At 44.4% G+C, this 15,450-nt stretch overlaps 1 protein-coding gene across 1 annotated transcript in view; it reads right to left on the minus strand.

The window, feature by feature from the left end:
* Positions 1 to 15,450, minus strand: part of MROH1 (maestro heat like repeat family member 1) — a 1,237,492-nt gene that overhangs the window by 918,523 nt on the left and 303,519 nt on the right. Inside the window, exon 9 of the mRNA XM_069221041.1 lies at positions 8,454 to 8,546. Coding sequence (XP_069077142.1) covers positions 8,454 to 8,546 — 93 coding nt within the window. The remainder of the gene's footprint in view (positions 1 to 8,453; positions 8,547 to 15,450) is intronic.

The raw sequence follows: 15,450 nt of genomic DNA on the forward strand, positions 1-15,450 counted from the left end.
ACTGCTGTAAGGGCTGTACGTTTAGTCTTGCGTGTGGAACAATTGCAATACATGATGCCATCATGCCTAAAATTTTCATGACAAATCTGACAGTGTACTGTTGATTTGTCTGTATGTGCATGATTATGTCCTGGCATGCTTATATTCTTTGCGCATTTGGACATGCTAGCGCTTTTTGAGTGTTTAGTATTGCACTCAGATGCTGTTGTATTTGTGCTGGTTGTAGATGCGATTTTTGGTAATTTATTGAGAACCCTAGCGTGTGCAGGGTTTGTATAACGTAATGCGTATGGTTTTGACACTGCGTATGACTGTTTGATTTTATTAGCCAATCGTCTAGATATGGAAAGACATGTATATGCTGTCTTCTTAGGTAGGCCGCGACTACCGCCAGGCACTTTGTGAATACCCTTGGAGCTGTTGTTATTCTGAAGGGTAACACCTTGAACTGATAGTGCTTTCCTTGAATGACAACCTGAGATATTTTCTGTGCGCAGGATGGATGGGTATATGGAAATACACATCCTTGAGGTCTAATATTGCTATGAAATCGTGTTTTTGGAGTAGTGGGATAACATCTTGAAGAGTTACCATGTGGTAATGTTCTGACAGGATGTAAAGATTGAGGGTCCCGAGATCTAATATTGGTCTGAGGGTGGCATTTTTTTTTCGGAATCAGGAAGTATAGAGAATAAACTCCTGTCCCTGCTTGATCTTGTGGGACGGGTTCTATTGCTTGTTTGAGTAATAGAGATTCAACTTCTTCCTGTAACATATTGATGTGTTCTGTGGATAGTTTGTGTTGTTTTGGTGGAATGTTTGGGGGAGTTTGTATCAATTCCAGGCAATAACCATTGCAGATAATTGATAGTGCCCAATTGTCTGTGGTAATGTTTTGCCAATTGGTGTGGAACTGTTGCAGTCTTCCCCCCACAGGAGAGGTGTGGAGTGGAAGGGGATAAGCCAAGTCACTGTTTATGGTGCTGTGGAGTTTGTTTAGAAGTTTGAAACTTCTCTCTACTTTTGGGATACTGCCCCCTATATGTGCCCCTAAAACCACCTAGTTGGTATTGTGGTTGGTTTTGCCTGCGATGTGGATGTCTCTGCTGTTTGAGTTCTAAACCCACCTCTAAACTGAGGTTTCCGAAAGGATCCCCTGTATGATGTGGTGTACAGAGCACCCATAGCTTTTGCGGTGTCTGAATCTTTGCGCAAATTCTCAACTGCAGTGTCAACTTCTGGGCCAAAAAGTTGTTTTTTATTGAACGGCATATTTAACACTGCTTGCTGGATTTCGGGTGTAAAACCCAAGGATCTGAGCCATGCATGCCTCCTTATTGTCACAGCAGTGTTGACACTCCTGGCAGCTGCGTCTAGGGCAGACCTAATCTGATTATTGGTGATGGCTTGCCCTTCCTCCACTATTTGCTGTGCCCTTATTTGATGTTCTTGGGGGAGATGCTGAATTATGTCTTGCATCTTATCCCAATGGGCCCTGTCGTATCTAGCTAACAACGCCTGTGAGTTGGCTATCCTCCACTGATTCGCTGCCTGGGATGCAACTCTTCCCTGCAGCATCAAACTTCCTGCTTTCTTTGTCTGGTGGGGGTGCATCACCTGATGACAGTGAGTTTGCCTTTTTTTCTGGCAGCGCTTACCACTACTGAATCTGGAGGGATTTGTTGAGTTATGTAATCAGGATCAGAGAAAGGTGATTTGTATTTTTTCTCTATCCTGGGAGTAATTATCCTTGCTTTAGCTGGCTCATCAAATATTTGGTCAGCGTGTTTTAGCATGCCGGGTAGCATGGGGGGCGACTAGTATTTCGAATGTGTGGAGGAGAGTGTATTAAACAAAAAATCCTCCTCTAACGGTTCAATGTGCATGGTGACACCATGGTATGCTGCAGCCCTAGCTAAAACCTGATTGTACACCGTACTATCCTCGGGTGGTGAAGGCTTGGAGGGATAGCAATCCGGGTCATTGTTGGGAGTGGGATCTAGATCATAAAGATCCCATGGATCTACATTGTCCTGTTGTGAGTCAAACTAATGTGATGGTGACTGCACTGGTGTAGGACTGGTAGGAGGAGACGTATGCAGGTGTGGAGAATGAGGAGGAGAATGAGGAGGAGGTGGTGGTCTCTCCTTTGGCTTTGGCACTTAGGCTGGAGGCTGCGGCGTAGTGTCCAATTCCCCCTGAAAGGCTAATTTCCTCTTAGGTTTTAGAGGAGGTGCTGTTAGGATTCTGCCAGTTTCTTTGTGGATATGAATCCTGGCTTGCCTCTCATCCATTACTTCAAGTATTGGCTATACTGGAGTCTCCTCTTCAGAGGTTTTGTGGCTTTCTTTTAGTCTTTTTGGAAGTCCATGTTCCTCTGTGTATCCTGTTCTTTTCGGTTCCAAAGCCGGCTTTTTCAATATCGAAAAAGATGGTGTAGTGGATGTTCGCGGCTCAGAAAGGGATTTCCGAATTGTCGACTCAGAAAAATGATGTTTACTGGAGTTGGACACGAAGCCTTTTATCGACTCCGATAGTTTCGGAGGAGTGGCCTTTTTCGGTGCCGAACTGGCAGTTTGGTCACCGGATGTCTTTTTTCGGGTCGAGCAATGGCCTTCTGGCAGTGGTGTACCCAAGGCCTTATGCTTGTGTCTTTTTGATGGCACTGGGGCAGGTGTACTCACATGCTGTACTGCCGTGACCAGTCTGTCCTTCTCAGATTCTTGGTCGGAGTCAGAACCTTGGACAGAGACTGCTGTCTGCATGATCTCTTCCTCCTCCACGTCGAGATGTTCGGAGCTTCTGGACGCCATCTCGAGTCTTCGTGCCCTCCTGTCTCGAAGCGTCTTCTTGGACCGGAAGGATTGACAGGCTACACAATTTTCTTCCCGATGATCTGGGGAAGGGTAAAGATTACAGACGAGATGTTGGTCTGGACAAGGTAATTTTGCGTGGCACCGAGGACAGAATCGGAATGGAGTGCGATCCATGAGACTTCCACACGGTCTGCCCGACTAGGCACGAGTTGTACGCACGCGCCCCGAAGGGCGAGTAAACAGTTTGCTTTATAGCAAGCCATATTTACTCATTGCGTCAGCTTTACCCAACAGACAGAAGGTGATGGAAACATCAGTGATAGTTCAGGATGCTCGGTTCCCTTCTTTTAAAATAGTCTTGCCCTAGCCTCCATTTTGTTCCGGCAACTTTTCCACTAAAGACACAATGTTGTGCGAAACGTGTCTTTCATACATGACGGCAGAGGAATTCCCTACTTTAACACTGGTGGAGGAGAGAGAGTGCAGACTCTTTTGCCTATCATGTCCCTATCTGGAGGCACAGTGCATTGCATTGTAGGTTTCACGGGTACCAATTTTAGTTTGATTTATGGCATTCAGGCAACTGGGATACTTCTCAGGAAAGCCAGAGAGGTCTTCCTTTTTGCAAGCAGAATGGGTCCTAGACCAGCATGAAGTGTACCCTTGCCTTTGGCATATCACACTCTTGAATGCACTTGACGTCATCCATCTTGTAAGACCCAACTTTGAAATAGGTTTTTCTGAATAGGGCTTGCCAAGAGAAATACGTGTGTTGCTTAACAAATGAATTTAGTGCGGTTAATGTAGTACATAGGGGCTCTTTGACACCTAAAGTATATAAGACCCTTTCTGCAACTGATGGTGGCTGGGGAAATAAAACTGGCAGGAAGAAATTGAGGTCCTGTCCTTAGGATGACCCTATTTTTGTGCACTTGAATGCAAGGCTGCTCCACTGTGCTTGTAATTCACTAAACATACACAAGGAATTAACTGCAAATAGAATGGCCACATTCCATATGAGAAGCTGCAATTGACAAGCAATGTAAGTTTGAAAGGCAGCCATATGATCTAATTAAGAACCACATTAAGGCCTTATGCGGAAACAAGTGGCGTTCTTGAAGGGATAAGACCCTCCAAGAACCCTTTTATGAACTGAATTTTAAATAAAGATTGGTGTTGTTTATTTTACTACAGCTGCTAAAGGAACCCTAAGAGAGGTATATGCTAGACCTTCTTTTTGATGATGTATCATGCTGCAGATGATGGTGTGTACTGATGCTTGTATGACTTACTTGTAACGACTGACACAGCTGATTGGTAATCTTGCTTTAATGACAATATTTTATTGAGCTTTTATACGGTTGATATGACATATACATAAATGAATGTGCATAAAAGAAGAGCGACTGAGCCCACAATAGAAGACTAATCTTTTTATTGTGGTGGCATAGCAAGCCCTTGTAGTGGGCCTATGAGTCCCCTACAGAATAACTATGCGCTCCTCTTCTGAGAGTTGAAGCTAATCGAACTCTAGGACTTCACAAGATTCAAATCCTTGCGATTTGGATATAGTAGCAGATCTTGATGCTGCTTCTATGTTAGCAGGTCTGCACATAGAAGTAACTACTTTTGTGGATTAATGGACATGTCCAGCAGTATCAAGTAACATGGTTGTCTCACCCAGGAGAGCATGATGAGGATGACCTGTCTTTTGTAGTATTTGAAGAAAAGCATTGGCAAATATCACTGGACTGTTGGTTCACAGAGTGTTAGCCATGGTGGTGAACTTTGGGCATTTTGCATTCTTTTAAGTGGCAAAGTCTAAGGCTGATCAATGGCGATACTCAAGAAGGGCTTTTATACTTCACAGAAGAAGCCTGAGACTCTCAGCCACGTATGCCTCTGAAGCATGTCCGCTGCACATCTAGTATCAGCACTGGAGATGATCTTCCCTTCTTGCCCCAACTCTTTCTCTCTTCTGCTTTAGGTATCTGGTAGGTGTGCAACTGCATTGTCTATGACCAGGATACATACATGCCTTAGCACTTCAGTTCCCATGTTCTGCACAACCTGGTCACTGTGAGTTTTTTCACAAGAGAGTAATGTACATATGGTGTTATCATTGCCTAAGTGTGTTAAAAGAAGAAACAGAATATAGGCCGAAGTTCAGAAAAAGAGGCAATCAAATCTGATGGCATAAGAGGACGCTTTCTCTTCTACGTATCTTCTTTCTTGAAATATAGGTGCTGTGCACTTAGGAATAAGTATCAAATACATGTAGTTTTACTCATTGTTATTCATTGCAACATGATAATAAAATATGCTTCAGCAATATGTTCACTTTTTTTGTATGAATTGAATTTATTTCCAGTAGTTTCTTAGAAGTTAATAACTTCACTTTTTACTCAGTTCTTCTTAAATAGGCAAAGGTACACAGAATGCAATTAAGTGAACAGGTGCTGGCGTCTTTCTGCTAATTGTTTAATCCAAAAATGTTCAACAATGTTCAGATACAATACATAAAGTGTAATGAGACAGAGAGGAACGTTTTGTGTTCCCAAAAAAAGATTTATATCATTAGTTTTTGTATTATTCACTCATCTGATCAGTAATCTTGTCACTATTTTGAGTATTTTTATACTTTATGATTCGTTTTGTATGAAGTAGGAAGTAGGATAGGATTCTGATTTTAAAATAAATCCTTAAAACGTAGTCCTGTTTTCTTAGTATTCTTGAATGTGCCTGTCCTGACAAGAGGGTTTGGGTTCCATTAAATAGCCTTATAGCATTTGTAGGAAGTTGGCTCTGTATATACTATGTCAAAAGTGAGAGATAGTGTGCACAGAGTCCAAGGGTTCACCTTAGATGTTGAAAGTGGCAAAATTAGATCATACTAATGCTCTATTTTGTGGTAGTGTGGTCAAGTAGTAGGCTTATCAGAGGGTAGTGTTAAGCATTTGTTGTACACACACAGGCAATGAATGAGAACACACACTCAAAGACTTAACTCCAGGTCATTAGTTTTTATATAAAAAAATATATTTTCTTAGTTTATTTTAGAACCACAAGATTCAAGATTTGAAGTAAATACATAAAATGCAAGGTACTCCACACAGGTAAGTAAGGAACTTTGAATTAAAGAAGTAGTACACACAGTATAGGCTAAAATGGCAATAAGCTATTTTAAAAGTGGACGCTGCAAAAATAAACAGCTCCTGGGGGAGGTAAGTATTGTTAGGTTTCTCAGGTAAGTAAAGCACTTACACAGTCAGTCTACGGTCATAGGCAGCCCACCGTTGGGGGTGCAAGGCAACCCCATAGTCACCGCACCAGCAACGCAGGGCCAGTCAGGTGCAGAGGTCAAAGGAGGGCCCAAAACACACAGGCGTCTATGGAGAACAGGGGTGCTCCGGTTCCGGTCTGCTGGCAGGTAAGTACCTGCGTCCTCGAGGAGCAGGCCAGGGGGGTTTTGTAGAGCACTGGGAGGGGATACAAACAGGCACACAAAACACACCCTCAGCGGCACAGGGGCGGCCGGGTGCACTGTGCAAAGTTGGCGTCGTGTTTGCTAAAGAAAGCAATGGAGGGACACGGGGGTCACTTAGGCGATGCAGGCAGGGCACAGGGGGGCTTCTAGGGCCAGCCACTGACTGGGCTAAGGAGAGGGCCGACTGCTGGTCACTCCTACACTGGTAGGTGGTTCCTCTCGGTCCTGGGGGCTGCGGGTGCAGTGCTTGGTCCAGTCATCGGGTTCCTTGTTACCAGGCAGTCGTGGTCAGGGGGAGCCTCTGGATCCTCTCTGCAGGCATCACTGTGGGGGTGCAGGGGGGTCGTCTCCGGTTACTCACGTAGTCGCAGTCGCCTGGAATCCTCTCTGCAGTGTTAGTTCTCTGGAGCTCGAGCCGGGGGCGTCAGGTGCAGAGTGTGAAGTCTCACGCTTCCAGCAGGAAGAGTGAGTTCTTTAAAAGTTGCTTCTTTGTTGCAAAGATGTTGCTGTTGTTGAACAGTGCCGCTGTTCTCAGGACTTTCTTGGTCCTTCAGGTTCAGGGTAGTCCTCCGAGTCCTCAGAGGTCGCTGGTCCCTGTGGGATGCGTCGCTGTGCAGGTTCTTGGAGTCTGGAGACAGGCCGGTAGGGCTGGGGCCAAGTCAGTCGTCTCAGTCGTCTCTGCAGGGCTTTCAGGTCAGCAGTCCTTCTTTGTGTGGTTTGCAGGAATCTAATTTCCTGGGTTCTGGGTCGCCCCTAAAACAAAATTTAGAGGTGTATTTAGGTCAGGAGGGCAGTAGCCTCCCTGAGCGGAGGGGGGCACATCCCTAATCCTATTGGGGGAATCCTCCAAACTCAAGATGGAGGATTTCTAAAGGCAGGGGTCACCTCAGCTCAGGACACTTTAGGGGCTGTCCTGACTGGTGGGTGACTCCTCCTTGTTTTTCTCATTGTCCTCTCCTGCCTGCCGCCAAAAGTGGAGGCAGTGGCCGGAGGGCGGGCATCTCCACTCGCCGGCATGCCCTGGGGTGCTGTAACAAAAGGCATGAGCCTTTGAGGCTCACCGCCAGGTGTTACAGTTCCTGCAGGGGAAGGTGAGAAGCACCTCCACCCAGTACGGGCTTTATTCCTGGCCACAGAGTGATAAAGGCACTCTCCCCATGTGGCCAGAAACTCGTCTGGTTGTGGCAGGCTGGCAGAAACTGGTCAGCCTAGCACTAGGAGTCGGACTGGTATTCACTGGACATCTCTAAGATACACTGGCATCAGTGTGCATTTATTGTGCTGAGAAGTTTGATACCAAACTTCCCAGTATTCAGTGTAGCCATTATGGAACTGTGGAGTTCGTGTTTGACAAACTCCCAGACCATATACTCTTTATGGCTACCCTGCACTTACAATGTCTAAGGTTTTGGTTAGACAATGTAGGGGCAGAGGGCTCATGCACTTATGCCCTCACCTGTGGTATAGTGCACCCTGCCTCAGGGCTGTAAGTCCTGCTAGAGGGGTGACTTACCTATGCCACAGGCAGTGTGAGGTGGGCATGGCACTCTGAGGGGAGTGCCATGTCGACTTAGTCATTTTCTCCCCACCAGCGCACACAAGCTGTGAGGCAGTGTGCATGTGCTGAGTGAGAGGTTCCCACAGTGGCATAACACATGCTGCAGCCCTTAGAGACCTTCCCTGGTATCAGGGTCCTTGGTACCAGGGGTACCAGTTACAAGGAACTTATCTGTGTGCCACGGCTGTGCCAATTGTGGGAACAAAGGTACAGTTTAGGGAAAGAACACTGGGGCCTGGTTAGCAGGGTCCCAGCACACTTTCAATCATAAATAGCATCAACAAAAGGCAAAAGGTCAGGGGGTAACCATGCCAAGGAAGGGATTTCCTTACAGCATCTCACTCAAGTAATGCTCAGTAGGTGGCAGGGAGGTTGTAGTCCATCTTGCTTTGCCCAAATTGACAAAGTCTTTAGTGCCAGGGGGTTTACAAAGCCTATTATTAAGATCGTTTTCTGGAAAGAAAATCCATAAAATGAACCACTGATGTTAAGATTTCATTGCTCACAGTGGGTAAAAATTACTTAGAATGGATCTAGAAAAGCTGTAGTCTGAAAAGGATTTTCTACTTTCAACACTTTTAAAGAAACTCACCTGTGGGTATAAAGACAACAGAAGCGGTTCAATCTGTGTATCCAGTGTCCTGCTACCCATGCTGACGGAAGCTTCAAGGATCTGGCACAAGCTCTGGGTAAATGGAACAGACAGTCAAGTTATTAAGGTTTGATATCGAGTCAATTATGAAATCAACAAACAATTTTTAAAATATACTTAACAATTCATAATGACAAATGGAAAAAGATTTTTTAAAATGTTACAATTGTATAACAACTGTAAACAGTATGATGATTACAAATTTATCCGATCACATCATGTTTATATTTCATATTTCAGAAGTAAAAGCCTGTAATAATAAACCTCTATGTGAGGCTTCCAGGGGAGAGCTATGTTTTAAAACAAGGAGTAAGCCCTGCAGTAAGGCAGCAAACCCAATTCATATTATATTTAAACAAAAGCCCATTAGTTATCAGGCTAACAAAAAACAATGCATAGTGTGAGCCATTCAAAATCAGAAATTAAAATTGTAGCAACTTAAATGCAACGCGCACACAGGGAGAAAAATACTTTATCTCCACAAAAGCAACACAAAGACACTATTTATTTTCAATGATTTACAACTGTTTGAAGCAACATAATCCCTATTTTGTTTGCAATCTGACACATTACAGTTTTAAAGCACCAAGTGAGTGACCCAAAGTGCCCCGAAATTAATTTCTATAAAACATGTATTATTGTAATATTGTGCTGATACTAATTTCTATACAACTATTAACCATTTTAAGATGTACTCTTATGTTTAAGGAATCAAAATAAGAGAAGTAAATATAGTCACAACCATATAAATGAATGAGTGACGTCTTTGTTCATTAGCCATCATGGTTCAAATTCTGGAAAGTTATCACTCCCAGAGAACTATAAAGCTTAGCACTCTCCAAATTAACACCACCAAATTTTTAACAGAATGAAGCAGTAATATGGAATTAAGAAAGCAATCAGCCAAAATAGGTGGGATTTGAAATACAGAATAAAGAGATGATAGACGTTTATAAATATAGAGTGAAAACAGCAGTGCTTTAACAACATTTTATACACTACTTCTTTAATCTTTTGGGAACTTTTCCGACTGCAAGTTTAAGTCATAAAAAGATTGCTACTTTAGTAAAAGGGGTAGTAAAATTAGTAAAGGCTATATAATAAATTGTCTGCATTTTCCCAAATACATATTTACTAGTTACGCAATGAATCACAGTGTTGTTACCAAACATGACTGTTTACCTCAAACTCCTACTTGTTCTAATGGCATTATGTTACTCATTTACCTGTTTACAGATTTCCTAATGTATCTAGTTGCTTCTACTTAGAAGGCTGTTGATCATTACTCTTTTTATAAATATGGAGAAGGATTCCCTTCTTTCTTCAACTACAAACAATACCTATTTTATGGCAAGCAGCAAGTGAAGGTGTTAAAAACATTCCTCAAAGATTCAAGCTTTTTTTTTTTTTTTGGTTAACCACACAGACAGGAAGTGTCCCTGTGCCCTGTGCTTTGGACAACCACACTTGATTTATACATTTTGCAGTGTCCACAGGGAGTGAGGAGAAAAGGAGGTCAAGAGACGTTGGAGATGTATATTCCTGCAAAGAATATAGCAATTTAGCAGTCCCTGAACTTGTACAAATGGCAACTTGTACATATGTTCAGACAGTACATATCAAGCGAAAGGAATAATTACACCATCAAGATGTGTAAGTTGGGCAAGAGCTCTACTGGTTAGGAGCACAGTCTATGAGTCTATATAGAGAAAGACTCCACAGTAAATTCGGTAGTTTGCCCCTTCAACATTTGGAAGTTATGAGAAGATTGTATAGGAGTTTACCCAATCTTGTCTACATTAAGGTTGTAACATTTATGTACAGAACTTCTAGGACACCTGCAGTGCTTCATTTGTAAATAAAAAGGTGCCGGTGCCCAAAGCTAGTCTTTGAAACACACAGTTGCTGCATTTAAATGTGTGAGGACAGAATAGTGAGGCAGTGTAACTCTGAAGCCATCTCAGGCCTATTTAATCCACTTACAGCCACTCCCTGCCACTTCAGCTCACCCTTGGAGCTTTCTGCTTTCTCCCTTTCTGACATTTTTTTGTTTTTCTTTTCCTCTGCCTTTGCCATGTGTGTCTTTTGCTGGCAGTAAACGTCTGATACAGAAAACTAAGTGCCGGCCCTCAAAAATAACTGGTAGTGCCCCACACCGGAAACCACTGGCTCAAATTAAGCGCTGGCCAGGTGGTCAAATTAACTGTACAAAGCTGGCACCGTGGTTTGCAGTGCAAGGAGCTTCTTTGTAAGAACATCCAAAAGGCCAGAACAGAGCATTGTTTTGCAAAGATTTGCTCACTGTCAAATTCTCAGACAGGAGGGAAGTATTTGCGTTCAATCATGACAGCACGTCTCTGGTTACAGAGTGGGGTCAGGTGGCAGACGTCCACAAGTCCACCTGTATTCTTCAAGTACTTGGATGGAGGGATAAAAATGGCCAGGTTCAGCATTCTTATAACAGGAGTCGTAAAACCTGCACATGGTATAATAAGTTGGTTACTGACCGATATGATTCAGTTGGCAACACACAATGCGTATGCAGTCAGCTGGCAGACCACATAACATAGGAAGACTTGATATCCTTCCTTGAAGTTTAATGGTTGTTATTGAAAGCCTTAGTAGTATAGAACCAGTACCCCTACTACTTCACATGTTCTGAAGGTCATTGCAATGCTTCAGGATTAGCACTTTGCAAACCGCATTCCTGCATCAGAGCAAAACGGCCAATGACCCTGCCAAAGGAAAGTCTGTGCTTGGCAAGAAACGAGGCAGGAAATAGATATTCCTGGGCCCATCTCAGTCTAGCCTTAGTTACCAACTTGCTTCACTCTGTACCGCACAAAAGTCAAGTTCTGGAAAGGTAAAGAAGAGCATACAGATTACGGGGGTCATTACGACCCCGGCAGTCGGTGCTATAGTGGAGGTATTACCGCCAACAGGCTGGCGGTACCTACCTCCACTATTATGACATTGGCGGTTTGGCCAAAGCCAAACCACCAAGTCAACACACCGACCGCCACAGCGGTAACGACCGCCTGGCTGGAAATTTCAGTCCATGGAATTTTGACCCCACCCACTGCCATGGTTTCTGTACTGCCACAGAAACCATGGAAGTAGGCACTATCAGTGCCAGGGAATTCCTTCCCTGGCACTGATAGGGGTCTCCCCTGCCCCCTCCCCAGAGTCCTCCCTTAATCCCCCCAACCCCTGTCCCACATATAAAGACATACACGCACATAAATACACACCCATACACACACGCATACCCACATTCACCCATGCATGCAGACATACACACTCACTACAAAACTCACAAACATACATCCAAGAACATACGCAATCACACGACAAGATGCACGTACACACACACCCACTCATGCACACACACATTACACATGCATGCACGCATTTAAACAGTCACACACCCCCATCCCCCCACATACAACACCCCCACCCCCTTCTCCTGTCGGAGAACCCGACTTATCTACTTGCAGGGGGTCCTTCGGCAGGAGACGGGATGTGGCGCTGCTGCCAGCAGCAGCATCCGCCAGCAAAACACCGCCAGGCCGTATCATGGAACATGTGAGGCTTTCATAAAGGTGCACCTGACGCTGTCTCAGTGTAAGAACTCCTGGTGAGACAGACAGGAACAGGTAGTCAAAGCTTAGGCTAGGATCATTTTCATAGGGATCCCATAAAGAGAGAAGGCAGATGGTCACGGTCGAAGTGAGTCTCAACCCGCAACCATGGCTAGCGATGTGTGTAGTGGAGATTGAGTAGCTCTTGGCTGGATAAATGCATGTCCGTAGGCAGGTGATGTGTGGTTACTGGCTGGCAGAATATTTGTATTGGTTTGCTAGAGGTGTGTGTACATAGGTTGGCTGATGACTGGTTGAGTGGCAGTGTGATTAGTCTTTCAGTCCATTGGGTTGTATAAATGTGATGGGCCCTTGACTGCTGGAAGTTTGTTGTGTGTATTAGGCCAGTGACAGGCTGTGTGAATGGCTTTGTGTGGTGTGCATGAAAGGCATGTGAATGGACTGTAAAGTGGTTGGTCACTTGACATCGCTTTACTGCTCACTATCAATAAGTGATGGATTCAATTAACAAATTATTTACTTTCTTTAACTATATTTCTGGGGCATATTCTATAATTGCAGACTCCTTACTTTGTGAATATTCCCCAGGAGTCAGACTGCATCCAGAAACTTTAAAGTGCTACTCCTGTGGGCACCAGCAAGTGGAGTCATACAGCTTCACTCCAGACGTGGCATTGCATGACACAAACCGGCAAAGTAACATATTATGTTCGAGGCATGTGTCACTGTAGATGCACATGCTCTCCATAAATTGCAAAACAGTCCCCATCAGAAGCGGCAGTAAACCTGTGGGTGTTGCACTTGTTTGGAAAAGAGTACCTAACACTGCCTGACCAACACTATCTTACTGGAGTGCAAAACCATCCACACAATGTTTGGTGAAGGTGTGTGGTGTGGATCATGTAGCTGCCTTACCTATGTCAGCTATAGGAATGTTTTCTAAAAAGGCAGTGGACGCTCCCTTTTTTCAAGTAGTGTCCTCCAGGAGGAACAGGTTAATGTCTTTTAGTCTAAGCATAGCAAGACTACTATCCATCTGGCTGTGCCCGATTTGGATATGGGGTTGCCTTTGTGTAGAGATGAAAAATCAACAAAAAGTTGCTCAGACTCCCTGAAAGTTTTACTTCTGTCAATACAGAACAGAAGTGCTCTTTAAATAACTAATGTATGAAGAGCCATTTCTGCAAAAAATCTGGTTGTGGGAAAAAACTGGCAATTCAATGGACTGATTGAGGTGAAATTGAGACACTCAATTAGGGAGGAGTTTAGGGTTGGTGTGGAGAACCATCCTGTCTTTATGTAGTCGGAAAAAAAGTTCTTCCAAGCTTAAAGCCTGGAGTGCACTAACACATCTGAGTTAAGTGATGGTGACTAAAAATGCCACCTTCAAGAAATAAATTGAAGGGAGCATGAGTCTAGGGAACAAAGTGGGGGGCCCATGAGTCTTGTGAGGATGATATAGAGGTTTGAGATGAGTTAGAAGGTCCAGCCTGTTGGGGAGCTTCTCGTGTGGAACTACAGAGAGGTTTAGCAGTGCTGTGAACCAGGGTTGACGAGGCCAGGTGGAGGTGGGAGCTACTAGGATCACTGTAAGAGAAGTTTGCTTGAGCTTCTGAACCAGAAATGGAAGAACAGTGATAGGTGAAAAAGCATAAGCAAAAATCCGTGACCAACTCATCCACAGTGAGCTGCCCTTGGATAGTGGGTGTGCGAACCTGCAGGCAAAATCTAGTCATTTTGTGTTTTCAGCAGTTACGAAAAGGTCTATTTTAGGAGCTCCCACATGAGGAAGTGTGGGAGGAGGACTTGTGGGTGAAGTTCTCATTCGTGGAGTTGTTGCTGCATCCTGCTGAGGAGGTCTGCAAAGTTGTTGTCAGTTCCCATAAGATATTCTGCTAACAGGTCAATGTTGTGATGTAGAGCCCACTTCCATATGGTCTGAGACAGGTGAGACAGTTTTGGAGACCGTGCCCCCCTCCCCCTGTTTCTGTAGGTAACACATGGCTGTCATATTGCCCGTCCGGACTAGAACAACCTTGCGAGTGAGGTGAGCTAGGAATGCTTTTGATGCTAAGTGAACAGCTTGAAGCTCTAGGCAGCTGATGTGGAGAGTCTGGTGCTTGGTATCCCCAAGACCTTGCACTGGGAGGTCTTGTAGATGTGCAACTCATCCAGTTTGCGATTTGTCTGTTGTGATAGTGATAGGTCAAGAAAAGTCTGCTTATTCAACGGGTTAGTGATATTCCACCATTGCAGAGAGCGGTGAGTGTGGCGGTCTATCAACACTAGATCCTCTAACTGACCTTGTGACTGAGACCACTGTTGAGCTAACCATTCCTGGAACCGACTCATGTATGGTCATGCATGGGGTACTATGGCAATACAGGAAGCTATCATTCGTAAAGGACACGTGACCGTCTCACTGTGAGGTGATGATTTGTTTGCAAATGGGGCAATATTGCATGAAAGTTCTGGTTTCTTGTGGGATTTGAGATAGGCTAGTCCTATATACATATTTAGGATTGCCCCCAAGTATAGCGGGACGTGTAATGAATGTAGGTGAGACTTAGGAATGTTGTCAGTGAATCCTAAACTGTGTAGTTGATCTACTGTCATCTAAGTATGTTGTTGACACTGGTAATGAGTTTTGGCTTTGATGAGCCAATCATCCAGCTATGCCAATATGTGGATATTTGTCTGCGGAGATGAGCTGCTACCACCGCTAGGCATTTGGTGAACACTCTAGATGCGGAGCGCATACCAAATTAGAGAACTATGAATTGATAATGTTTGCCTCCTATGACACATCGTAAGTGCAGGCAAAAAGTCGCCCTATCAAAGAAGTGGAATCATATCTTGTAAGATGACCATGTGGAAGTGTTCTGACAGAATGAACTTGTTTAAAATCCTGAGGGCTATGATAGGCCTTTTTGGAGATTAGGCAGTACAGAGAGGATATCCCTGAGCCCTGAAGTTCAAGAGGGACAGCCTCTATAGCTCCTTTGAGGAGAAGAGCTTGAATTTCTTGTTTAAGTAATGTTTGGTGTTTGTGTGATAGCCTGTGAACGCAAGGTGGGATGTTGGGAAGTGTAGCAATGAGCTCCAGGCAATAGCCATGTTGGATAATGGCTAATACCCACTTGTCTGATGTGATGGATTGCCATGTGGGTAGGAAATGTTGTAGTCTGCCCCGAAAGGTGTTATGTTTGGGGGTTAGGGGGTAGGAGAGGGTAGTCACTGCTGGGTGGAGGGTGTTGCTCCACTAAGGGGGGGGGGGGGGGGGGCCGCAAAGGCACCCTTACCTCTACCTCTGGAGTTGTTACCTCTATAGGAGC

Source organism: Pleurodeles waltl, chromosome 2_2 (assembly GCF_031143425.1).
Source record: "Pleurodeles waltl isolate 20211129_DDA chromosome 2_2, aPleWal1.hap1.20221129, whole genome shotgun sequence".
Classification (NCBI taxonomy): domain Eukaryota; kingdom Metazoa; phylum Chordata; class Amphibia; order Caudata; family Salamandridae; genus Pleurodeles; species Pleurodeles waltl.